Source organism: Grampus griseus (assembly GCF_964374135.1).
Source record: "Grampus griseus genome assembly, chromosome: X".
NCBI classification, from domain to species: Eukaryota; Metazoa; Chordata; class Mammalia; order Artiodactyla; family Delphinidae; genus Grampus; species Grampus griseus.
Window position 1 is genome coordinate 43832405 of NC_138999.1, and position 25429 is coordinate 43857833.

General features: G+C 44.0%; 1 protein-coding gene across 4 annotated transcripts in view; it reads right to left on the reverse strand.

Moving 5' to 3' along the window:
• Positions 1 to 25429, reverse strand: part of SHROOM4 (shroom family member 4) — a gene marked incomplete at its 5' end in the record, with an annotated part of 214041 nt that overhangs the window by 26893 nt on the left and 161719 nt on the right. For 3 of the 4 annotated variants that reach the window (XM_082681614.1, XM_082681613.1, XM_082681616.1), the window contains 3 exons: positions 7933 to 7994; positions 13515 to 15975; positions 18316 to 18450. In XM_082681614.1, coding sequence (XP_082537740.1) covers positions 7933 to 7994; positions 13515 to 15975; positions 18316 to 18450 — 2658 coding nt within the window. Of the gene's footprint in view, positions 1 to 7932; positions 7995 to 13514; positions 15976 to 18315; positions 18451 to 21628; positions 21739 to 25429 lie in introns of those variants that run through there. The other variant, XM_082681615.1, reaches the window with a different exon arrangement.

Consider the following 25429-nt stretch of genomic DNA (forward strand, 5'->3'; position numbering starts at 1 on the left):
TTAATACCCAAGTATTTAAATTCACTTTGTCACACTCTTTGACAAATCCTTTCATGCCTCTGAAGGTTGCATTCTTCTTAGCTGGTAAAGCCTTCTTGAAAAGTGTACTATTCCTAATGAAATGAGATTCAATTCTGAATTATCCGTTTTCTTTTACTCAACTGCCAAATAGGAAATGTGTACTGGATATTCCACACTCTGCTCATGATGTGGTATGTTAAAAAGAAGGAAGAGAGCCCTAGGCTGTGAACTGAAAAACCTGGGTAATAGTCTAGTTTTGTCACGTAGTTGCTGTATAATCCCAGAAGTAATGGGCTCTGGAGTCAGATGCCTGTTTGACCTTGGGCAAGTGACTTTAATCTATCTGTGAGTAAGTTTCCTCATCTGTAAAACTGGGTCAATAAATGGTAACTATCTCATAGGGTCATGATTAGTAATAAATAAAATAATTCATGTGAAATGCTTAGAGCAGTGCCTGATACCCAATAAACACTTAATAAATGTTAGCTATTATATCTTTTGTGGTTGTTGTTTTTAATAATAGTATAATAATACCTTTCCTGAGTCTCAGCTTCCTTATCAGTCAAATGGGAAAAATAAGGCTTCACAGAGTTTCTTTGAGGATTAACTGTGGTTTTATATATATATATATATATATATATATATATATATATATATATAAACACTCTACACATTCGAAAGGTCTGTGCAAAGTAGAAAAATGGAAATGATCACAGGAGGCAATTATAAGTATGGAAAACCAAATGAGATAATCTAGGAAATAATTTCTTTGGGCTTTTAAATGCTTCACATTTATGTAGCTTTTTCTCCCAGCAGATCTACTCACCAATGTTTTTTTCCCTCCTGCTAATATCAAAATGTGTTTGCATTCTCTGCATGCAAACTAAATAACTGTGGAGGGAGACAACCAAGAGTGTAACTACCTGGAATTAAAATTCGTTGCAGGCTTCCAGGCAGAGAATGGCTCAAGAATATACATTTGATTTTCCCACCTACACCCATCATTCCAGTTGTGACAGAAATGATATAAGAAATGTTAAAAAATGTGTGTGTAGTGGGGAGAAGGTAAGTGGAAGCTCCATCAGGATTTCTCCTCTTTAAATGTCATCTCTGCCCTTGACCTTTCCTAGGCCTTCTCATCTTCCTTGAGATCATAAACTATGATCTGCTGCCTCCATATTCAGCAAAAATATTCTTTCCCTTTCCATTGACCTCTCCTTTCTGTTTTTAAACTTAAACCAGTTTCCCAAATCCTGATCAAACCATCACTTAAACCAGAGGTTCTCATATTTAGCTTGCATCAGAATTGCCTGAAGGGCTTCTTAAAACACACATCTCTGGGCCATGTCCCAGTTTCTGAATCAGTAGGTCTGGGTGGGGTCCAATAATTTGCATTTCTACTTCAGTTCTTAGGTGATACTGAGGTTGCTGGTCCTAGGACCACATTTTGAGAACCACTAACTTAAACCTTATCTCCCCCTCTAACTACCACCCCATTTCTCTCCTTCCTTTTCCTAGCCAACTTCTTTTTAAACATTTTAAAATGTATAAATGTCTTTTCAAGCACTCTTCTTTTAAACCCTTTTACTAATCACATAGTAGCACATAATCATTGTATTAAAATTAATGAAAAGAAACTGAAACCCTCCTACTTTGCTGGTGGAAGCTGCTTTGGAAAACAGTTAGGCAGTTCCTTAAAAAGTTAACAGAGTTATCATATGGCCCAGAAATTCTACTCCTAAATATATACCCAAGAGAATTGAAAACATATGTCCACATAGAAATTTGTATGTGAATGGTCATAGCAGCATTATTCACAAAAAAAGTGAAAACAACCCAAATGTCCATTAATGGATGAATGGATAAATAAAATGTGGTATGTCCATACAATGGAATATTACTTGGCAAAAAACAGAATGAAATACTGATATATGGTATAACAAAGATGAACTGCTAAAGCTTGCTAAGTAAAAGAAGCCAGACACAAAAGCCCACATATTGTATGATTCCATTTATATGAAAGGTACATACAGAATAGGCAAATCCATAGAGACAGAAAGTAGATTAGTGGTTTCTTGAGGCTGAATGTGGAATAGAGAGTGACTGGAAATGAACAAAAGTGATCTTTTTAGGGAGATAGACATGTTCTAAAATTGGATTGTGGTGATGATTGCAATAGCATGCAAATTTACCAAAACTCACTGAATTGTACACTTAAAAGGTGAATTTAGGATGTGTAAAACTGTGTGCATTTCTTCTGTATGCATCCCCTTTACAGACCATTATGCCATCTGCTTTCTATGCCCACCATTTTACTAAGTTTGCTTTCTCGAAGGTCACTTGTGTGTCCAAACCGTCAAAGCCAATAGCAGTCCTCTCTTTATCGTCTGTGACGGTACACTGGCATACTTCTCCTTCTTACTACTCCAGATGCTTGCCCCTTCAATCCCCTTTGCTGGCTATTCTTCTTCATCCTACCCCCGCTGGCTGGGTGATCAACAGGCCTCCTCAAAAGCATCCCCTTGTCTTCCTCACTAACTTTAAATTCAACATATCCCAACTCAAACTTATTATCTCCACCAAACCAGGTCCCCTTGTCACCTGCCCCCACTCTATCAATAATTTTCTCTTTCTAAAGACACTGGGGCAGAAAATTATTTTTGGCTTAACTCCTTTCATTCCCAAGTTCTTTTTACTTTTCTCTCAAAAGTTGTCACGTATTTGTGAGCAAATTATCTGAACCAACAATTCACATGGGAATCAATGCAAATATTAAATACATGAAAAATGTTCAAACCAGAATAATCAAAGTAAGCAAATTAAAATTATAATATGTACCATGTATACCTATTGTATTAGAAAAAGAAAAATTTCCATGATGGCAAATTTTAGGGGAAACTGGTATTCTCCTATGTTGTTAATGGCAGAGTAAAACACCTCCAGGGAAAGCAGTTTGGTGAAATATATCAAGAACAATAAGAATGCTAATTTTCTTTCAACAACTAACCCCAACTCTGTATAACTGTTTTTAATGAGATAATTCAAAATGAGAAAAAGGTTATAGCTGCTCAAAATTTTTTAGCAGCATTACTTTATAATAGCAAGAAATTGGAAACAACCTAATTATCCACCAGTTTGGGAATGATTAAGCAAATTAGGGCACATTAAGCTGGTGAAATATTATGCAGCCATTAAAATTTATAACTATTGAGGAAGGCTTTATAGCAACAGGAAAAATTGTTCACCAAATAATGCTTAGTGAGGAAAAAAGAAGCAGGACACATAAAATCACATCTACATAGTTATTATAATCATGACCCCCCCACCCGCAAATCTCTACACCTATAGATAAAGGCTGGCAGGGAAATGAAAACAATTAGGGTGTTAGGGTAGTAAGAATAAGGATACTTTTTCTATGGTTCTGAAGAACCTAGGGGCAGGACAGGAATAAAGACGCAGACCTAGGGAATGGACTTGAGGACACGGGGAGGGGGAAGGGTAAGCTGGGACGAAGTGAGAGAGTGGAATGGACATATATACACTACCAAACGTAAAATAGATAGCTGGTGGGAAGCAGCCGCATAGCACAGGGAGATCAGCTCGGTGCTTTGTGACCACCTAGAGTGGTGGGATAGGGAGAGTGGGAGGGAGACGCGAGAGGGAAGAGATATGGGGATATATGTATATGTATAGCTGATTCACTTTGTTATACAGCAGAAACTAACACAACATTGTAAAGCAATTATACTCCAATAAAGATGTTTAAAAAAAGATACTTTTTCTTCTGTTTTTAATTTCCTGTAATATTGCTTTCGCAATAAACATTTTCCCCCGAATATCCACATATTTATCTATCCCTTCTGTTACATTCCTATTGCACCCCCACCTTCCCAAAACAAGGCCACACTCATTCATGCCTGGATCACTGCCCCTAATTGGTCTTTCTTCAACCCATCTAGGCTGCAAATGCTGCCAAATTATCTGAAGTGCCATATTTACCATGTCACTTACCTGATCAATAACCTTCAATTGCTTCCATATTTGCCATCCTACCTAGTTTTCAAGGCCTAACTATCCTGGTGCAATACTTCACTCTTTACCCTTTTTCTCTACTGTTACTGTTGCTGCTGCTGCTCCTCTTCCTCCTCCTCCTCATTACGACTAACATTTACTGAGGGTTTATGGTGCCAGATTTTGTCCTAAATGCTTTACATATATTAACTCAATTATTCCACACAATAGTCACAGGAGGTAAGCACTCTTACCCCATTTCACAAATAAGGAAACCGATGGGGTGGGGTGAAAGAGAGGAGCTGGGTGGGGTGGGAGTGGGGGGGAAGAGAAAGCCACTTGCCAAATTCACACAGCTAGCGAACAGAAGAACCTGGATTTGAACCCAGGCAGACTGACTTCAAGGCCAGAACTTTTTTTTTTATTGAAGTACAGTTGATTTACAATGTTGTGCCAATCTCTGCTGTACAGCAAAGTGACTCAATTATGCACATATATACATTCTTTTTTTATATTCTTTTCCATTATGGTTTATCCCATGAGACTGGATATAGTTCCCTTTGCTATACAGTAGGGCCTTGTTTATCCATTCTAAATGTAATAGTTTGCATCTACCAACCCCAAACTCCCACTCCATCCCTCTCCCTCCTCACGTCCCCCTTGGCAACCACAAGTCTGTTCTCTATGTCTTTGAGTCTGTTTTTGTTTTGTAGAAAGGTTCATTTGTGCCGTATTTCAGATTCCACATATAAGTGATATCATATGGTATTCGTCTTTCTCTTTCTGACTTACTTCACTTAGTATGATGATCTCTAGTTGCATCCATGTTGCTGCAAATGGCATTATTTCGTTCTTTTTTATGGCTGAGTAGTATTCTATTGTATATATCTACCACATCTTCTTTATCCATTCATCTGTTGATGGACACTTAGGCTGTTTCCATGTTTTGGTTATTGTGAACAGTGCTTCTATAAACATCGGGGCGCATGTATCCTTTTGAATTATAGTTTTGTCCGGATATATTCCCAGGAGTGGGATTGCTGGATCACATGGTAATTCTATTTTTAGTTTTCTGAGAAACCTCCATACTGTTCTCCATAGTGGCTGTACCAACTTACATTCCCACCAACAGTGTAGGAGGGTTCCCTTTTCTCCACATGCTCTCCAGCATTTGTTATTTGTAGACTTTTTAATGATAAGGCCAGAACTCTTAACAACCAGCAGGGTTTATTCCTCCAATACAGCCTGCTTAGTTTCCCCTCTGGGCCTTTCCTCCTATAGGCCCCAGCCTTTAGTTTTCTTACCCTCCAATGAACTTAAATAGGGCACAATGATACTTATCATGTATTGGCCCCTTACCATGTGCCAGCCTTTTCTTGTTTAAACCATGTATTTGACACTTTTTCATCTTATAGCAACTAGCCTGAGTTGAAAACCTGGCTTGTCCCTTTAGTATCTGTGAGACCTTGAGTAAGTTACTTAGCTCCTCTGAACCTCAGATTCTTTATCTGAATCATTGGTTCTCAAAGTGTGATCCCAGAACCAGCTGCATCAGCATCACCTGGGGAGCTTGTTAGACATACACATTTTGAGCCCCATTCCACACCTACTGGATCACACTCCCTGGGGGCGGGGTGGGAGCTATCATGTATCTGGATTTTTTTTTTAACAAGCCCTCCAGGTATTTCTAATGCACATTCAAGTTCAAGAATCACTGCCCTAGTTATAATAATGCCTACCTGACAGTTTTGGGGAAGATAAAACAGGATATGTGTAACTTAGCTAGTGGCACATAGGTTGTTTTGCAACTGGTAATTTATTATTACTGCTACTTAACTTTGTGTGGATTAGTCTTCCTTGCTCAAGCTGGGGATGGGCAGGCATCATGCTTCCTGATGCTCTTCCTCTAATATTTCCCTGCTTGCCTAGAAACAGGCAGTACATATACTAGGTTTTAAATAAAGTCCCCTTCCTTGACTGGCTGATTAGTAAGAGAGCCATTTTGGAGAAGCACCATAGTGTAGTATAGTGTCTCTGAAGCTAGACTACCTGGGTCTAGTCAACTTACTAGCTGTGGGACTTTAGGCAACTGAATTTATCTATCTGTGTTTCAGTTTCTTCTCTCAGTCAAATGAAGAAACTAACAGTACCTACCCCTTAAGGTTATGGTGGTAAATAAATATTTGTAAAGCGCTTTGAATGGTGCCTAGAATAGAGTACCGTGCTCAAGAAATGTTAGTTGGCATTATTATTTTTGTGTCATTTTATCTATTCAATGGTGGAGGAGGCTGTTTCTTCATTTGGCAAGCAAATGACAAATACATCTTGAGCAACTTCTCTGTGTCAGGCACCGTGCTAGGCATGGAGAATACATCCGTGACCAAGGTGTGGTCTCCTTTTTCGACAGTCTCAGTCTAGTAGGGGAAACTCAGCAGACCCACTAGACTGAAATGATTTCTCCAAGAACAGTGGGGAATCAAGGCCAGCCACAGAATCCCACAGTATCCCCACCCAGGTCTTAGGTCCCTGAGACATGATACTGAGGGGTCCATTTGAAGCGTTTCCTTAGGGATCCTAATTGAAGCAGTTATAATGGAAAAAGCATGAACTTTGGGGCCAGACAAACCTGAGTCTGAGTCCTGGCTCCATCACTTACTAGCTGTGCGACCTCAACTAAGTTATATAACCTCTGTGGACCTCATCTATAAAATAGGTAGTAAAATTAACTGTTGTGGAGAATAAATGAGATTATGGTTATAAAAAGATCCAGCCCAGTGACTGACACTTAGCTGGTGATCAGTAAATGTTGGCTTCCTCTCTTTCCATTGCCAATCAGAAAACCAATAGGTTTCCCAGACTCTGGAGTCAAAAGAAAGCCCAATTTATTCCTGACTACACCACCAAATCACAGGGGATAATATAGACCACTGGAAAGAACCCTGGGCTTTTCAGAGGTCAGGGGATCCAGATTCTAGCCCTCTTCCTAGGTGCCCCCACAGAGGCGCAGCTAAGAGCCGTCTTCCCTGTCCCTCCTTTATTCCTGGAGTTTGAGTTAAAGAATCAATACAATTTACGGGCCTCTTGTCCTGCAGAAGAACTAGCTGAAAGAGTATATCAAACAATTTCACAAAAGGGGTTCCAACCAGACTGATGGAGAGCAACCTGGAGGACGTAACTGTCTCCTCCACATGGTCACCTATGACAGGTGGGCTCATGTCTTTGGAGCATAAGTGCCAGGTGCCATGTTCCCCACATTATAGGAACAGATTCTCCACTCTGGGCATTCTTTTTTCCTTAAGGGCTCTGCAGAAGCAACTCTTTCCCCTCTAGCCCAAGCCATACATACCATTTGTAAAAATGTCCCTGCCTTCTTTTAGGAATTCTAACCTATTGTTAGCATGATCTGCCTTGGATTTTTAATGAACAGACCTTAATCTCTCAACAAGCCCTATAAAAAGAAAGGTGGCAGAACCCAAGAAACATTCTGAGGCAAAGGCACAGCAGTGGCTGGACAGTCTTACCTCCTCTCTGGCCCCTCCAACCACCCAGTGGCTGCTTGGAAGGCAAGCATAGTTTATACCTTCCCATCTGTGTTTTAGCATGGTCTGGTCCCCATGTCCTTGTGCCTGGGCACCTGCCTCAGGCCTCTGAGCTGATGGGCACAATGTCCCACAATACTCCTTTTTACGTATTCCAAAATGTGCTACCCATCAGTTTGGTCTATAGCCCAGCTGCCTGGTGGGCAGGCTGGATTACATCTTACAGCACCAAGGCCTTTGTACTGACACCAGACAAGGTTCCTCAAAGGAAACAGAGCAAATAGAAAACAGAAAACCTTACCAGTTTCCACAGAAGCCTCAGAGGTACTAACTCACCCCAACTCCCAGAGCGGTCACTTACCTCCCTGACTGGCTGGTCTTCCTGTTTCCTGTTATTGGCATCCATTTGTCCCCAGGAAAGTCCTGCAAAGCAAAATTCTGATAAGTTAGGGAGCTCTGGACAGCCAGGTATATAGATGGCTTCAAAAATGTAAAGAGGTCAGGAGCTTGTCCTGGGCCAGGCCCACCCCCTCTTCCCCACCCCCACAGCTGGTTCCTTCTACTCTCCCATGCAGGCTACAGAACTATGTACCTAGAGGGCTGCCTTTCTGTCAGGAGGCTTGCTGGGCTGCTGGGGGCATGCAGAGTCTAAGACAGCACTCAAGGACCTGGACAATGTGGTCTAGAAACTCTGAGTTTCCCTCTCTTTCTCCACTCCCCTCCCAAACCACATTAAAAACCAGTTTAGCATGTTTGCTGTTTGTTCTGGCTCTTGCAAAGAAAATCTCTTTGTTCTTCCCAGTGAACCTGCTTGTTCCTCTTGCCTCTTCCACCATAGAAAGCAACTTCTTGGAAGCCGCAGCCCTTGAGGAGGCTTTGAGGCCTAAAGCTCCTGCTGCTACAACCCTGTCCTAGCCCACCCTGTACTTCAGGGGCCCTTCCTCCTCGTTCCAGATCCGCTGACAGTGGCTGAGGTGGGCTTATTTCTGGGGAGCACTCATCCCCCATATTACAGGAGGAGACTCTTCACCCTGGGCATATTGTTCTTAAGGGCTTTGCCCAAGCATTCTTTTCCCTGCAGCCCAAGCCACATATGCCATTTGTAAAAACGTCCTTGCTTCCTATTCTAGCTCCAAGCCTAATGCAAATTTGCCTTTGACGTTCTCCCTGATTTCAGCATTCCATACCCTCTACCTAGTGACTCAGAACTTAGCCCAACGGGAATGCACAGTTTTTCCTAAACCTCACTGATCTTCCAAAGTCCCGCTTTCTCCAATGCTATTATTGGTCCCATTCAAAGTTTTATTAACTTTGCCTCAGTAAAAAAAAAAAAAAAAAATTACTACCTTTTGGGGGTAAGACACCTGGTTGTCAGTCATTCTGACTAAGATACTCATTATTTGAGGGTAGTTATGTCACTTCCCTGAACCTCAGCTTCCTGTCTGGCAAATAAGGACTAGGCTATCTAGCCTTGCTGGATTCCCAGGAGTGAGGATAAAATGGGATGTGTATAGAGAATGTTTAGCACAGCACTCGGCACATAGGAGGTTCTGGACGTTAGTAGCCATGGAAACGATGAGGTTTCACAGCTTTCAGAGGACCAGAGCAATCCCTGCCTGTACCTGTCATGTGAGAGCATCAAAAACCACTTGTTCAACTCAGATTCTGCCTTGATGCCCTTGTAAGATGTCCCTGCTTTCAAAGACACTATTCCTCATTTTGCCACAGTGGGAGCCAGGATTTCCTGTCCATGCCCTGTCTAGCCCTGTGGGAAGTGCTCAGTAAATAGAAGTGGCCAAACCAAAGTCCTGTCCCAACTCTCAATCTCCTCAACTCCCCAGTATCACCTTACTTTTTTTTTCACTGAGCCACTTAGGTTGCTGTAAATTGTCTGCACTCTTTGAATCAAAGAGGCAGATATCTCCATGGCTTGTTGCAGATGGGGATTGACTGTGGTAGGAACTTGTTGCCCTAGTGGAAGTTATACTGCTAGAAGGCATCCTGCCAGAGTGGGGAGGGCCTGGGCTTTGCAATCAGCTTTTGGAGAGGCAGTGTAGCACAACTAGGAGCTTGGCCTCTGAGGCCACACTACATGGATTCAAATCCCACACTGAGTGTGACCTCAGGCAAACTACCGAGTTCCTCTTAGCTCATTTCCCCCAGCTATTTAATAGTGATCATAATAATAACAGTATCTATTTCTTGACTGCTTTGAGGATGACATGAGTTGACACATGTAAAGCACCTAGAACAGCACCTGGTACGCCATAGACACTCAAATGTTAATTATCATTATGTTGTTCAAATCCTAGCTTCACCACTTGCAGGATGTGTGATCTCACTGAGCCTCAGCTTTCTCAGCTGTAAAATGGGGATCCTATTATAATGTATCTCATATAGTTGTTAAATGAAATACTTTGATAATATATGCAGAACTAACTGGCATGAAGCATGAGGGATTTAGGTGTGTGCTGATTTTAGTTCTCTTAACAGCACCAAAGAGGATCCAATTGACTCCCCATCCTCTTCCAGGGGCCATAAAGAGCAGGATCTCAACCCTACTTCAGATAGCCACCATCACAACTACCTTAGCCACCTGAGCTGGGGTATCCTAACGCATCTACAAGTTTTCCCCATGTCTGGAGGGAGGGTGAGCTCAGGTGGCAGGGGTAGAAATGGGCATGAAGTGGCTTCTGGACGGCTGTCCACATGTCTGAAAGCCTAGCGTCTAAGCAGACCTACTTATCTAATCTAACAGACATTAGGAAACCAATGTGTCCTTCCCTCAGAGTACAAAAGGAGAGGCATGGTATGGGCACATGCACACCTGCATTGCTACTGTCAGCTGCTGCAACCTGCAAATCTCACCTCCTTCCCTTATGGAGTTACTGGCCCTAGGATGACCGTTCTGCAGCTGTCATCTGCTTACCCCATCCCCACCCCCAACTTCAGCCCCTTTTCTCCATTGTCTACTTGCAGGTCCTTGTTTCAGCAAAAGTTTCTCAAGGTAAACCCAAATCTCCCTTTATTTTAAAAGATAATAACTAACCTTTAAAAAATGATTACTATCTGGTAGTTACTGTTCTAAATGCCTTGCACATGTTACATCATTTAATCCTCTCAACCAACTTATGAAGTAGGTACTGTTATCATTTCCATTTTTTTTAGATGGGAATGCTTAGGAATTCAAACCCAGGTAGTCTGGTTTCAGCATCATGCCCTTAAACCATTATTTTATATTTCCTCTCCTTTTTTCCTGCTACATTTTATTATGAATATTTTCAAACACTGAGAAAAGTTGAACAAGTTTACAATGAACACCTATATATTCACCATTGTATAGTTTCTACAGTTAGTATTTTACTGTATTTGCCTTATCACATATCTATTCACTCCTCTATCCATCCACAAATCCATCTTAAATTCTTGATGCATTTCAAAGTACAACTTTATCCCCATACATTTGAAAACTTAAATGGAATGGACAAATTCCTTGAAAGGCAAACTACCAAAGCTCACTCAAGAAGAAATAGATAACCCAGATAACCCTATATCTATTAAAGAAATTGAATTTGTTGTCAAAAATCTTTCCACTAAGAAAACTCTAGGCCCAGATGGCTTCAATGATGAATTCTACCAAACATTCAAGGAAAAAAAAATACCAGTTCTATGCAAACTCTTCCGGAAAATAGGAGAGAAGAGAACAATTCCCAACTCATTTGGTGAGGCCAGTATCTTGATATGAAAACCAGACTCGGGCTTCCCTGGTGGTGCAGTGGTTGAGGGTCCGCCTGCCCATGCAGGGGACACGGGTTCATGCCCCGGTCCGGGAGGATACCGCATGCCGCGGAGCGGCTGGGCCTGTGAGCCATGGCCACTGAGCCTGCGCGTCCGGAGCCTGTGCTCTGCAATGGGAGAGGCCACAGCGGTGAGAGGCCCACGTACCGCAAAAGAAAACCCCCCAAAAAACCCAAACAAACAGAAAAAACAGACTCGGACATCACGAGAAAACTACAAACTAAAATCCGTGATATACATAGACAAAAATCCTTAACAAAATACTAGCAAATCAAATCTGGTAATATATAAAAAGGATAAGATGTCATGACCAAGTGGGATTTATTCTGGCAATGCTAGCCTGGTTCTTATTTCAAAAATCAATCAATGTAATTCACCATATCAACAGACTAAAAGAGAAAAACTGTATGACCATCTCAATAGATACAGAAAAAGCACTTGAAAAAAATTCAATATCCACTCTTGATAAAAGCTCTCCCAACAAACTAGGAATAAAAGGGAATTTCTTCAACCTGTTATAAGGCATCTACAAAAAAATCTACAGCTAACATCAAACTTAATAGTGAAAAATTGGGAATAAAGTAACAATATCTGCTCTCACCACTTCTACTAAACACTGTATTGGAGGTCCTAGACAGTGCAATAGGGGCCTCCTCTCCTAATAAAGCCACACACAGTGGAAATGAAGACAAAATTACTTATATTTACGGATGACATGATTGTCTATGTAGAAAATCTTTTAAAATCTACCAAGAAAAGTGAGTTTGGCAAGGTTGCAGGATACAAGGAAAATATACAAAATTAAATTGCATTTCTACATAATAGTAAAGAATTTTAACTTGACCTTAAGAAAACAATAGTATCTACAATGGCAGCAAAAACATGAAATCTTAAGGATAAATATAACAAAATATGTGCAACATCTGTATGCTGAAAACTAGAAAATAAGTTGTGTAAATCAATATACTTCAAAAGCTCAAGCATACATATCATTAAAGTTTGATATTTGTTTACAGTATTTTAGGCAAAATTTACTTCCAGCGAAATGCACAAACATTAAGTGTACATCTGTTAAGGTTTGGCAAATGTATACACCTGTGTAACTCAAACTCTTATCAAGATATAGATCATCACCCAACAAAGTTCCCTCATGCCCTTTCCTAGTCAATCTCTGTGCTGCCTGCCACAGGCAACCACTGTTTTGAAATTTTTTTCCATAGAATAGCTGTTTTAGAACTTTATATAAAGGAATAGTAGAATATGTACTCTTCTGTGTAAGGCTTCTTTACCCCTAAGTTTCGTTTCTTCAAAGAATATGTATTGAGCAATTTCATACAGTAAGTCTTTCAGAAGTGTAGGCCTATGCAAAAACAGTTCAACACAGGAACTAACTTCTGGTTTGAATGCACCAGCCAAAAGGTGGCACTAGGAAAGCCATGGGAAAGGAATCTGGTGGTAAGCTGGCAACAGCATAGGGAGTCCTTCCACAGATACCCTGAGGGATGGTGGTGGCTTGTATTAGAGTTGTAGGTCATAACCAGGGTACAGCAACAGCCAATTTAGACCTGGGTCTCTGCAAACAAAGCCTGGGAGACATCTGCAAGTTTTGCAGCTCCAAATATATTTTAAAGCAGGAAATGGAAGGGAATACATGCTGTTTTGGATCAGGCACTGAGCCTGGCACTCTGTGTTACACAATCTCATTTGATCCACCCAACTAATTCATGAGGCAGCCATTACTTTCCTCCACTTTAGAGATGAGGTAATAAGACTTTATTTAGTACTGGCCATTTTATGAGGTAAAAATTCTTTTCTTTTTCCCTTTAAAAAGAATCACATAACTACAACTTTTGGTGGCTGGATGACTTGCTTAAGTTCACTCAGATACCAATTATACAGTCAGGATATAAAGCCCAGTTGTGTTCATTTTGTGAAGCAAAAGTTATTTTATTCTACCTCTAAAGATGAGGTAAGTGCAATTTTGATCACTGAATGTCTTGCCCAAGGTTAGTAAGCTACCACCTGGTGGACCCAGCACTATATAATTTTAAGACATTATAATTGTTACGTTTTCAAATGATTTACCTAGCTTTCTCCTCACAAAGAGAATAATGAAGCTCACCCATCCGAGAGTCAAGTCCTCACCTGCACTGTTGGATTCCTGGGTTTCCAAGTGTTGCCAGGTGCCAAGCTGCTGTCCTCAAGGGTACCATGCTGGGGATTATGATAACAAGCTGAACACCGGATACACTGGTGGTGGTGGCACCGGCAGTTGCAGCAGTTTGGCATCATATTTCTCTTTCGCAAAGCAGGGCAGACTTCCCCAGAACAATAAATGCAAGGGTCATGGACTACAGCTCCCTGGACATTGCAGGAGTAAGAGCACGTCCTGCGGTAATCAAAATCACCACAGTGTAGTGGCTTACAACACATGGATTGTTCTAGACCTTTGCTTGCAAAACATTCTTTGTAAGTGGTAGTTTCTGACTGAAGGGGTGACATGGAATGATATGATTGGTCTGTGGCATGACAGGGTTGGTCTGTGGAGTGATATGATTGGTCCATGGGATGGCGCCTCAATTCCCTATAGCTGGAGCTCATTGGCTGGAAGTTTTGGTCAACAGGTTTTGGTCTCTGGGTAAAAGTCTTGCTATGAGTGGTTAAACCTGGCAAATGAGATGTCGATAAGGATTTGCTACTCTCTTCAAAGAACTTTCTTCTGTCTGCAAAGGGCAAGAGGATGGCTTCCTCCCCAGCTTGGGCAGTAGAAGCCTTCAATTCCTTGTCACCTGGGTTGGAAGAGTTTTCCACGGCTAGTGCCACATGTGGCTGCAGGTTGTGCTCTGGCGACCATCTCCAGTGACCTCCACGGACTCCACGGTGAACATTTGTTTTTTCAGAGTCTGAGGAGGATGGGTCAGATGCTTTCCACCAGGTGTTCAGGCTCAAAGAGGACTGGCCAGGTCTCTGGCTAGGGCTCATTCGTCCCTCCAAGCCCGTCCTAGATTCATGGCCCTCAGGGGCTTGGCTGAGGCACTCTGAAGACCTAGCCCTGAGTATCATGCTCTTGTTGAAGAGCTTGTCTCTGGGGCTAGGTGGTTTTTTATACGAAGATAGAAGGGATGAGTTAGAGGCAGGAAGTGGAGGACTTTCTAGGCGCTCCTCGGTCTCTTCCACTGGCTCCTTGGTGTCACACAGCTGTGACAAGGGACTCTTGCCTTTCTGGAGCTGGGCCTTCCTCCTCTGAATTTCATTACGTAGATTGGTAGCAAAACGTTCGTTCTTCCGCCGGTTTTGTATTGAGCGGCCCCGGGTCCCTCCATTTCGCCTACCACCCACCCGGCCACACTCCTTGGGCTCACTGTCCCCTTCTTCAGTTGTCTCTGTGCGGCCAGCTACTTTAGTGGTTTGTTGAACAAGGGAGCCAGAGGCAGAGGACTGCTGGCTGGCCAATTCACTGTCAGCTCTGCTTGCTCTGTTTGGGTCCTGGAAACTTCTTTCTGGAGGATGTCCATCAGCCTCTCCATGTGGGGAACTGCTTGGGCTCTGATGCCCCGAACCCAGAAGTCTATCATCCATTGGCCTGGTCTTTCTTTCTTTGCTGGGCTGGTCCTGGGTTCCTCCTGCAGGGGGACATGGGCTTTTCTTGCCTGTGTGGCTACTGTGCAAAGGGGATAGAGTCCACTCCTGCCCATCCTGCCCAGCTGGAAGCTCCGTCCCCTTGCTGTCCCTAGTATCAAGGTGCACATGCTGCAAGTGGGACGCCAGTAGCTCTTCAGGGGCACTATGGCGATGTCCTGTGAGGTGTGGAGGGCTGCCAAAAGAAGAAGCCTTAGCTAGTTCTGCTGAAGCCTGGTTAAGTGGGCTGGAATCTGTGCTGGAAGCTTTGTCATATGCTTTTGGGAATCCAACAGCTTTGGCCGAGGCCTCCATCAGTAGATGCTCAGAGCCCTTCTGGCTGGATTCAGGAAGTTGGCTGAGCTCACAGTTCTGATGGCCCTCATTTGTCACTTGGTCTTGCCCGCTGAGGCAGCAGAACCTGTTAGGGTTCCTTGGGGATAGCATGGTGTCCAAGCTAGGTTTCTCCGTCTGTTGCAAGGAGTCCACAAGCTCAGAAGCCCTGCTCTGCTCTCCACTGAGGAGTTGGGCTCTGGAGGCCTGAAGACTGTCTCGCCTCACTGGAGGTTGTGGTGGACCCCTGGCAGCCTTGGCAGGCCCTGAGTGGTGGACCTCCTGTGGACGGGATGATATCTGGGAGCTAGGAGTCAAGTGGCTCCCACTGGTATGCCGGCCACCTCCTGAGGTTTCAGCCACATTAAGCTGGCCATTAGGGGCCTTGGTTGGCCCTGGGCCTTGCATGATGCAGTCCACAGAGCCTGGCTCCTCTGGCCTGAGGGAAAGGGCACAGTCAGAGGCATTTGAGCTGGCCGAGAAGGAGCTATAGGCTGAGTCACGCTGATTGGGGTATGTGCTCTGGTCAATGGGCAAGAGGTGGCCCTCATAGGTGGCTTGGCCTGGTTGCTCCAGGCTCTCCATGCTGCCAATGGAGCTGCTTTTCTCAGTGCTGCAGTGCCGGGAGAGTGGACACCACTGCACACACACGTCACTGCAAGACACAGGGCACACCAGTTAGTTACGTCACCAGATCCCTTTCCCACCTTGGCCAGCCCTGCCATGGGAGAAGCAGGACAACCCAGAGGCACCCATGTCACAAGTGAGAGATAAGGCAAAAGAGGAAGGAAGGGAAACAGGGGAACAGATGGACACTGGGGGTACTACAGAAATGTGGTAAAATGGGAGACAAGATGATATGTGGAAGAAGGATAGGGCAAGATCCCAAAGACTAACAGTGTGAGAACTCCACTGAGGGTTGTGCTCTGTTTCTCTGCCTTCAGTGAGTCTAGAATTGCTTCTGGACTATTGCTGTCCCCAGGGAGTCAGCTATAGCTCTCTGCTAAGAGAAACAAGCACGGACTATTAGCATTTGAGAGGGGCCCTAAAGGGCTGATTTAATTTCAGCCAGCCCATTTTGTAAATCAGTGGTTCTCAAATTTGAGCATGTATCAGAATCACCCAGAGGGCTCATCAAAACACAAGTGACTAGGTCTCATGTCCAGAGTTTTAGGTCTGGGTGGATCCTGAGAATTTTACTTCTGACAAGTTCCTGGGTGATGCTGGTGCTGTTGGTTCAGGGACCATATGCTTTTGAGAATCATTGGTGTCAAGCAAGCCCTGCAAAGGGAAGTGATTGTGAGGATGTGATTTTCTCAACATCGCCCAGCTCTAGTTCATGGCCCAGACAGGGCCAGAATTTAGGTGTCCCCCTGTTCTTTTCTTGGTAATAGTAATCCTCACCATTTACCAAGAACCTACAATGTGCCAGGCACTTTACAATGTCTCATTTCAAATTGAAGGGGAGAGATTATTATCTCCACTTGACAAATGAGAAAACTGAAGCTGAGAGAGGGAAAGTAAACTGACAAGCTCACACAGCAGCTAAAGAAGCAGACCTGGAATTTGAACCCAGGCCTCTACGAGTCTAATGTCCTAGGTCTTCTGCTACACTGTCTGTTAAATGTAAATAATAGTAATATCTGTATCAGAGGGTTGCTTTGTGGGTGAAACCAGATAATAAAAGTGAAGCTCTTGTCGCAGCCTGGGCACCTAGTGAAGGTTCAATACCTGGAGCTGCTGCTCTCTTGATTGTTGTTTTCATGGCTATTGTTATCAGCATCCTCTCTACTATGACTTTTGATACTATAGTGGTCCCTGCCCACCCAGGCCACCCTCATCCCCCATGGCAAAGCCAAACCAGGGAGAACAAAGAAGGGACTAGGATCAGACACAATCTTGAATTTTAAGTACCATTTCCCACACACAAAGCCAAAATGAGCCAAGTCATGCCAGTAACACCCTGTGGCTAGAAACCCAGGAGGTTGCAGGCTGCCCTCAGAAAGGCCACAGTTCCAAACACCAGAGCTGAGCAGTGGCGGGAGCCCACAAGATCCCCCAGGTCAGCCTTTCCTAATTCTTGCTCCCTGCCTTGCCCCTTAGCCACTCCACTTACTTGACCTCTTGGCTAGGAATCCATCAATTACTCCTTGGCAAGGAGATCTGCTACCCAACCCACCACCCTTCCTGCTGAAAACAGCCACACCCCCACTCAAACAGGAGCCAAGCTCAGAATGTATTTCTGTGTATTCTCCCAGAACAAAACTGCCTCTGCCTCCTCCCTGAGCCCCTGACTTCCGATGCCAAATAAAGACACCGAGTCAGGGCAAACTCAACCCTTAGCTTCCCTGAGCCTCCTCAACAGAAATCCCTTCTCAGAGGGAAGATCTTGTTGTGGAAGGGAAAAGGCAGCTGAGGCCAGCAGCTTTGCTGGCTCTGGGCTTGCTGAGAAAGTTCTCTGAGTCTGCTGGGCAGCTCTTTCAACCACAGACCATCCCAAGCACCCTAAATTGAGAGATCCTCATTGCAGGTGGACCCTGCTATTCAGGGAGGTTCCCATTCTGAAAGCTTTGGTTCTGTGACAGAGCTGGGATGAGAGGAACAATGGATGAGGTCACCATGAGTCACTGTAGCTAGAGAAGAGGACCAGAACCCAGCCCCAGGGCCACCGATATCAGAGACCAGGATGATGCAGAGGAGCCAGGGAAAGAGACTGCAAAGGAAATAAGGAGAAAAGGAGGAGAAAGTGGTGTTTTGCAAGTCGAGTGAGGTCAGTATTTCAAGGAAACATTTTTTAAAAGGAAAGGGACTGTCCCAAAGTCACAGATAGTTCTCAGTAGACGAGGACCAGAAGCCAGGCACACTGGAAACCCACCCCATTTTCCGGGATAGCACTCTGGGCTCTACAGCCTCCAACGGGGATGAGAGCAGAGGAGAGGAAGTGGCTGGGTGATCTAGCCTCTACCCTATCTTGAGGGGAGGGTTCTAGACTTACCTCGTGTTGCAGCCGGAATGCCAGGACAAGCTGAAGGCTTCAGAAGGGAAGTGCATGTTGGTGGCTGCTTCAGGGCATCCCTCCAGCAGCTTGGCCACATGCCATGAATGTGGCCTACTGACGGGGGCGTTCCTCCTACAGTAAGAAAGGGACAGGAAGTCAACTTAGGGAACCAGAGCTGAAATCACTTCCCAGGCAGCTTCCGCCCCCACCCCCTCTTTCCCTTAAATGAAGTAGAACATCTTGCAAGGAGCTGATGTAGGAATCTTAGTGGCCACCCCCTCAGCTCTCAGTACTCAAATCTCCTTCACCCCAAGGACAATGCCTGGAGATACAGAATGTTAGCGTCACAGGGCTCTTTTGCTCATGGGTGTATCCCAAGCGTGTACAGCAGTGCCGGATGCATAGTAGATGCTCAATAAATATTTGTGGAATAAGTGAGTGCTGCTTCCCAATGAATAGTGTGCCCACCCTAAGTTTTCTCTGAGAAAAAAATCATTCTGGCCAATCTCCCCATTTTTCTCTAAGAAAGGGATAGGTAAATGACTGAGAAGTTTGAGCAAGTCAACACCAATTGGCTGCCAATTTTTGGCTTATTCATTTGATAAGCATTTGTTGTATGTGTCTTGTGTACCATCTGTACATACCTCTGGGGATACAGAGATCAATCAAATATGGCTTTGCCCTTGAGAACTTACAGATTAGTGAGAGAGAAAGACCTAATTCAAATAAAGCATGGTAAAGACATTCAGAGAGTGAAGGATAAGATGGGCACAGAGGTGAGATCCCCAAGTTTGTAGGCAAAAGGGTGGCAAGGAGCCCCAACTCCTGCCAGGGAGAATAGAACGAGATGGTGGATGGTGTGCTAGGCTGACAGGGGAGACTGGCTGTTCAGCAGGACAGGGGTGAATAAAGGGAAATGGGTCTGAGGCCAAGGCTCTGGATACAACCACAGCATCTGTCTGGTGCTGGAGGCTGCAGCCACAACTCTTGCACTGACTGGCTTCTACAGGACCCATCCCTGTGCTCTGGTATATTTCACATGAATAGATGCCACTCTTGCAAGTGGGGAAGAATGGGATGGGGAAGAGCATGTATGGGGCATGGGTAGTGCCAGAAGATAAAGAGATGATTAGTATGAGAGAGAATGAGGGGAGGGGGGAGAATAAGAGAGATGGGAAAGGGAGGAGGGAAGGGGGAAGGAGAGAGAAAGAGAGGGAGGGAAAGGGAGGGGAGGGGAGAGGAGAGGAGGGGAGGGGAGAGGAAACAAGGGAAGATAGATGTCAGAAGGACCAGGCAGATGACAGAGATAAGAGGGAGAGATGGTACAGAGAAAAATAAATGACAGAAAGGAAAAAAAGTCTGAGAAAGACTATAAGGAACTACACAGAGAGAAATGGGTGATAGAGAACAAAATAATGACAGAACAAAATAATGACAGAGTAAGAGAAACATGATAAATAAAGGAGATGGTGGAGAGATAAATAGATGATAGCTTATTTACTAATTTATTCATTCATTTACCGTGGCAGATTCCATATTAGACACACTGAGGGAGCAGAGTTGACTAAGATAAGGACCCATGTTTTCAACACTCTTGTTATAGAGGGGGATAAATCAGCTCTCTACCTCCCAGGAGCAGTAGTAGACAGACTCAAGCTGATTCCATCATAGCTGGGAATGCCCCTCACCCCAGCGGAAACACAGAATATCCCAGCTGTGCTGAGCTCTAGAGGGCTAAGGCCTAAAAAGGTAGTCCTGAGGAGAATGACCTTGCTGAGGAAAACATGTGTTGAGCGGTAACAGGCCAGACACAGAGAAGGAGGTGTAAGAGGAAGGGCAGGGGAAGCTGCCTACCAAAGGGCAGGAACCAGAGCCACAGGTCAGTAGCAGTGGCTAAAACTTATGGGAAGGAAAGGAGGTGAGGCTCCCACATTTAACCACACTGTTCTATTATGGATTCAGAGTGCCCAGCAGGGAGGCTCAAGGCACTAGAAGACCTTGTGGGGAGGCACTTGCTCCAGAGTTTCACACACAAAACCATGATGTTAGAAATCTCTCCAGTGGCTGTTACCCAGAAGTCATCCATTAACAACGATTTATAAAGCATCTCACAGAAGTACTATGTACTAGTAGTATGTGCTAGGTACCATGTACAACATTTCTAGGCACGAGGATACAGTGGAGAGCACGGCACCTCTCTTATTTTGGGCCCTTCTTCCACATCCAGCATTCCTGAAGTTGAGTGCACCAACCATCCAGTCTTTAACTAAATTCTACTGAGCCTTCTTTTACAGTATCTCTTTGGCTTTTCCTCTTTCTAGCTCTCCCCCAGCTCCCCACCACTATTTTCATTGAGGCTATTCCACATAATCATTTTGTTCCTCCACAGAGCACGCCACCCACAGTTCCTGTTCTAGCCTTTAACACTTTATGTCCAAAATGCTGTGTTGGAGACTGTGGGGAGATGGCGGAAGAGTAAGATGCGGAGATCAACTTCCTCCCCACAGAGACACCAGAAATACATCTGCACGTGGAACAACTCCTACAGAACAACTACTGAACGCTGGCAGAAGACCTCAGACCTCCCAAAAGGCAAGAAACTCCCCACGTACCTGGGTAGGGCAAAAGAAAAAAAGAAAAAAACAGAGACAAAAGAATAGGGACGGGACCTGCACCAGTGGGAGGGAGCTGTGAAGGAGGAAAAGTTTCCACACACTAGGAGTCCCTTCGCGGGTGGAGACTGCGGGTGGCGGAGCGGGAAAGCTTCAGAACCACGGAGGAGAGCGCAGCAACAGGGGTGCGGAGGACAAAGCGGAGAGATTCCCGCACAGAGGATCGGCGCTGACCAGCACTCACCAGCCGAGAGGCTTGTCTGCTCACCCGCCGGGGCGGGCGGGGGCTGGGAGCTGAGGCTCGGCTTCGGTCGGATCCCAGGGAGAGGACTGGGGTTGGCGGCGTGAACACAGCCTGAAGGGGGCTAGTGCACCACAGCTAGCCAGGAGTCTGGGGAAAAGTCTGGACCTGCCGAAGAGGCAAGAGAATTTTTCTTCCCTCTTTGTTTCCTGGTGCACGAGGAGAGGGGATTAAGAACGCTGCTTAAAGGAGCTCAGGAGACGGGCGGGAGCCGCGGCTAACAGCGCGGACCCCAGAGATGGGCATGAGACGCTAAGGCTGCTGCTGCCGCCACCAAGAAGCCTGTGTGGGAGCACAGGTCACTTTTCACACCTCCCTTCCGGGGAGCCTGTGCAGCCCACCACTGCCAGGGTCCCGGGATCCAGGGACAACTTCCCCGAGAGAACAAACAGCGCACCTCAGTCTGGTGTAACGGCCCGCCGGCCTCTGCCGCCGCATACTGCGCGCCTCAGGCTGGTGTAACGGCCCGCCGGCCTCTGCCGCCGCATACTGCGTGCCTCAGGCTGGTGTAACGCCCGCCGGCCACTGCCGCCGCACACAGCGCGCCTCAGGCTGGTGTAACGGCCCGCCAGCCACTTCCGCTGCGCCCCCGTGCCACGCCCCCGTGCCCCGCCCTCCCCGAGGCCTGAGGGAGCCAGAGTCCTGGAAGCAGTTGCTCCTTTAACCCCTTCCTGTCTGAGGGAAGAACAGACGCCCTCTGGCGACCTACACGCAGAGGCGGGGCCAAATCCAAAGCTGAGCCCCAGGAGCTGGGCGAACAAAGAAGAGAAAGGGAAATCTCTCCCAGCAGCCTCAGAAGCAGTGGATTAAAGCTCCACAATCAACTTGATGTACCCTGCATCTGTGGAATACCTGAAGAGACAACGAATCATCCCAAATTGAGGATGTGGACTTTAAGAGCAAGACTTACTATTTTTTTCCCCTTTTCCTCTTTTTGTGAGTGTGTATGTGTATGCTTCTGTGTGAGATTTTGTCCGTATAGCTTCTCTGTCACCATTTGTCCTAGGGTTCTGTCTTTTTTTTACTTAAAAAAAATTTTTTTTCTTAATAATTATTTTTTATTTTAATTATTTTATTTTATCTTACTTTATTTTATTTTATCCTTTTTCTTTCTTTCATTTCGTTCTTCCTTCCTTCCCTCCTTCCTTCCTTCCCTCCTTCCTCCCTTCCTTTCTTTCCTTCTTTCCCCTTCCTTCCTTTCTTTCTTTCTTTCTTTCTTTCTTTTCTTTCTTTTCTTTCTTTCTTTCTTTCTTTCTTTCTTTCTTTCTTTCTTTCTTTCTTTCTTTCTTTCTTTCTTTCTTCTTTTTCTCCCTTTTATTCTGAGACGTGTGGATGAAAGGCTCTTGGTGTTGCAGCCAAGAGTCAGTGTTGTGCCTCTCAGGTGGGAGAGCCAACTTCAGGACACAGGTCCACAAGAGACCTCCCAGCTCCACATAATATCAATGGCGAAAATCTCCCAGAGATCTCCATCTCAACACCAGCACCCAGCTTCACTCAACGACCAGCAAGCTACAGTGCTGGACACCATATGCCAAACAACTAGCAAGACAGGAACACAACCCCACCCATTAGCAGAGAGGCTGCCTAAAATCATAATAAGTCCACAGACACCCCAAAACACCCCAAGAGACGTGGACTAGCCCACCAGAAAGACAAGATCCAGCCCCATCCACCAGAACACAGGCACTAGTCCCCTCCACCAGGAAGCCTACACAACCCACTGAAACAACTTTAGCCACTGGAGACAGACACCAAAAACAACGGGAACTACGAACCTGCAGCCTGCAAAAAACGAGACCCCAAACACAGTAAGATAAGCAAAATGAGAAGACAGAAAAACACACAGCAGATGAAGGAGCAAGATAAAAACCCACCAGACCTAACAAATGAAGAGGAAATAGGCAGTCTACCTGAAAAAGAATTCAGAATAATGATAGTAAAGATGATCCAAAATCTTGGAAATAGAATAGAGAAAATACAAGAAACATTTAACAAGGACCGAGAAGAACTAAAGAGGAAACAAGCAACGATGAACAACACAATAAATAAAATGAAAAATACTCTAGATAGGATCAATAGCAGAATAACTGAGGCAGAAGAACGGATAAGTGACCTGGAAGACAAAATAGTGGAAATAACCACTGCAGAGCAGAATAAAGAAAAAAGAATGAAAAGAACTGAGGACAGTCTCAGAGACCTCTGGGACAAAATTAACTGCACCAACATTCAAACTATAGGGGTTCCAGAAGAAGAAGAGAAAAAGAAAGGGACTGAGAAAATATTTGAAGAGATTATAGTTGAAAACTTCCCTAATATGGGAAAGGAAATAGTAAATCAAGCCCAGGAAGCACAGAGAGTCCCATACAGGATAAAACCAAGGAGAAACATGGCAAGACACATAGTAATCAAACTGTCAAAAATTAAATACAAAGAAAGCATTTTAAAAGCAGCAAGGGAAAAACAACAAATAACACACAAGGGAATCCACATAAGGCTAACAGCTGATCTTTCAGCAGAAACTCTGCAAGCCAGAAGGGACTGGCAGGACATATTTAAAGTGATGAAGGAGAACAACCTACAACCAAGATTACTCTACCCAGCAAGGATCTCATTCAGATTTGATGGAGAAATTAAAACCTTTACAGACAAGCAAAAGCTGAGAGAGTTCAGCACAACCAAACCAGCTTTACAACAAATGCTAAAGGACCTTCTCTAGGCAAGAAACACAAGAGAAGGAAAAGACCTACAATGACAAACCCAAAACAATTAAGAAAATGGGAATAGGAACATACATATCAATAATTACCTTAAATGTAAATGGATTAAATGCTCCCACCAAAAGACACAGACTGGCTGAATGGGTACAAAAACAAGACTCATATATATGCTGTCTACAAGAGACCCACTTCAGACCTAGATACACATACAGACTGAAAGTGAAGTGATGGAAAAAGATATTCCATGTAAATGGAAACCAAAAGAAAACTGGAGTAGCAATTCTCATATCAGACAAAATACACTTTAAAATAAAGACTTTTAGAAGAGGCAAAGAAGGACACTACATAACGATCAAGGGATCGATCCAAGAAGAAGATATAACAATTGTAAATATTTATGCATCCAACATAGGAGCACCTCAATACATAAGGCAAATACTAACAGCCATAAAAGGGGATATCGACAGTAACATATTCATAGTAGGGGACTTTGACACCCCACTTTCACCAATGGACAGATCATCCAAAATGAAAAAAAATAAGGAAACACAAGCTTTAAATGATATATTAAACAAGATGGACTTAATTGATAATATAGGACATTCCATCCAGAAACAACAGAATGCACATTTTTCTGAACTGCTCATTGAACATTCTCCAGGATAGATCATATCTTGGGTCACAAATCAAGCATCGGTAAATTTAAGAAAATTGAAATTGTATCAAGTATCTTTTCCGACCACAATGCTATGAGACTAGATATCAATTACAGGAAAAGATCTGTAACAAATACAAACACATGGAAGCTAAACAATACACTACTTAATAACGAAGTGATCACTGAAGAAATCAAAGAGGAAATCAAAAAATACCTAGAAACAAATAACAATGGAGACACGACAACCTAAAACCTATGGGATGCAGCAATAGCAGTTCTAAGAGGGAAGTTTATAGCAATACAATCCTACCTTAAGAAACACGAAACATCTCGAATAAACAATATAACCTTGCACCTAAAGCAATTAGGGAAAGAAAAACAAATAAAACCCAAAGTTAGCATTAGGAAAGAAATCATAAAGATCAGATCAGAAATATATGAAAAAGAAATGAAGGAAATGATAGCAAAGATCAATAAAACTAAAAGCTGGTTCTTTGAGAAGGTAAAAAAATTGATAAACCATTAGCCAGACTCATCAAGAAAAAAAGGGAGAAGACTCAAGTCAATAGAATTAGAAATGGAAGAGAAGTAACAACTGACACTGCAGAAATACAAAGGATCAGGAGAGATTACTACAGGCAACTCTATGCCAATAAAATGGACAACCTGGAAGAAATGGGCAAATTCTTAAAAAAGCACAACCTGCCAAGACTGAATCAGGAGGAAATAGAAAACATGAACAGACTAATCACAAGCACTGAAATTGAAACTGTGATTAAAAGTCTTCCAACAGGGCTTCCCTGGTGGCGCAGTGGTTGAGAGT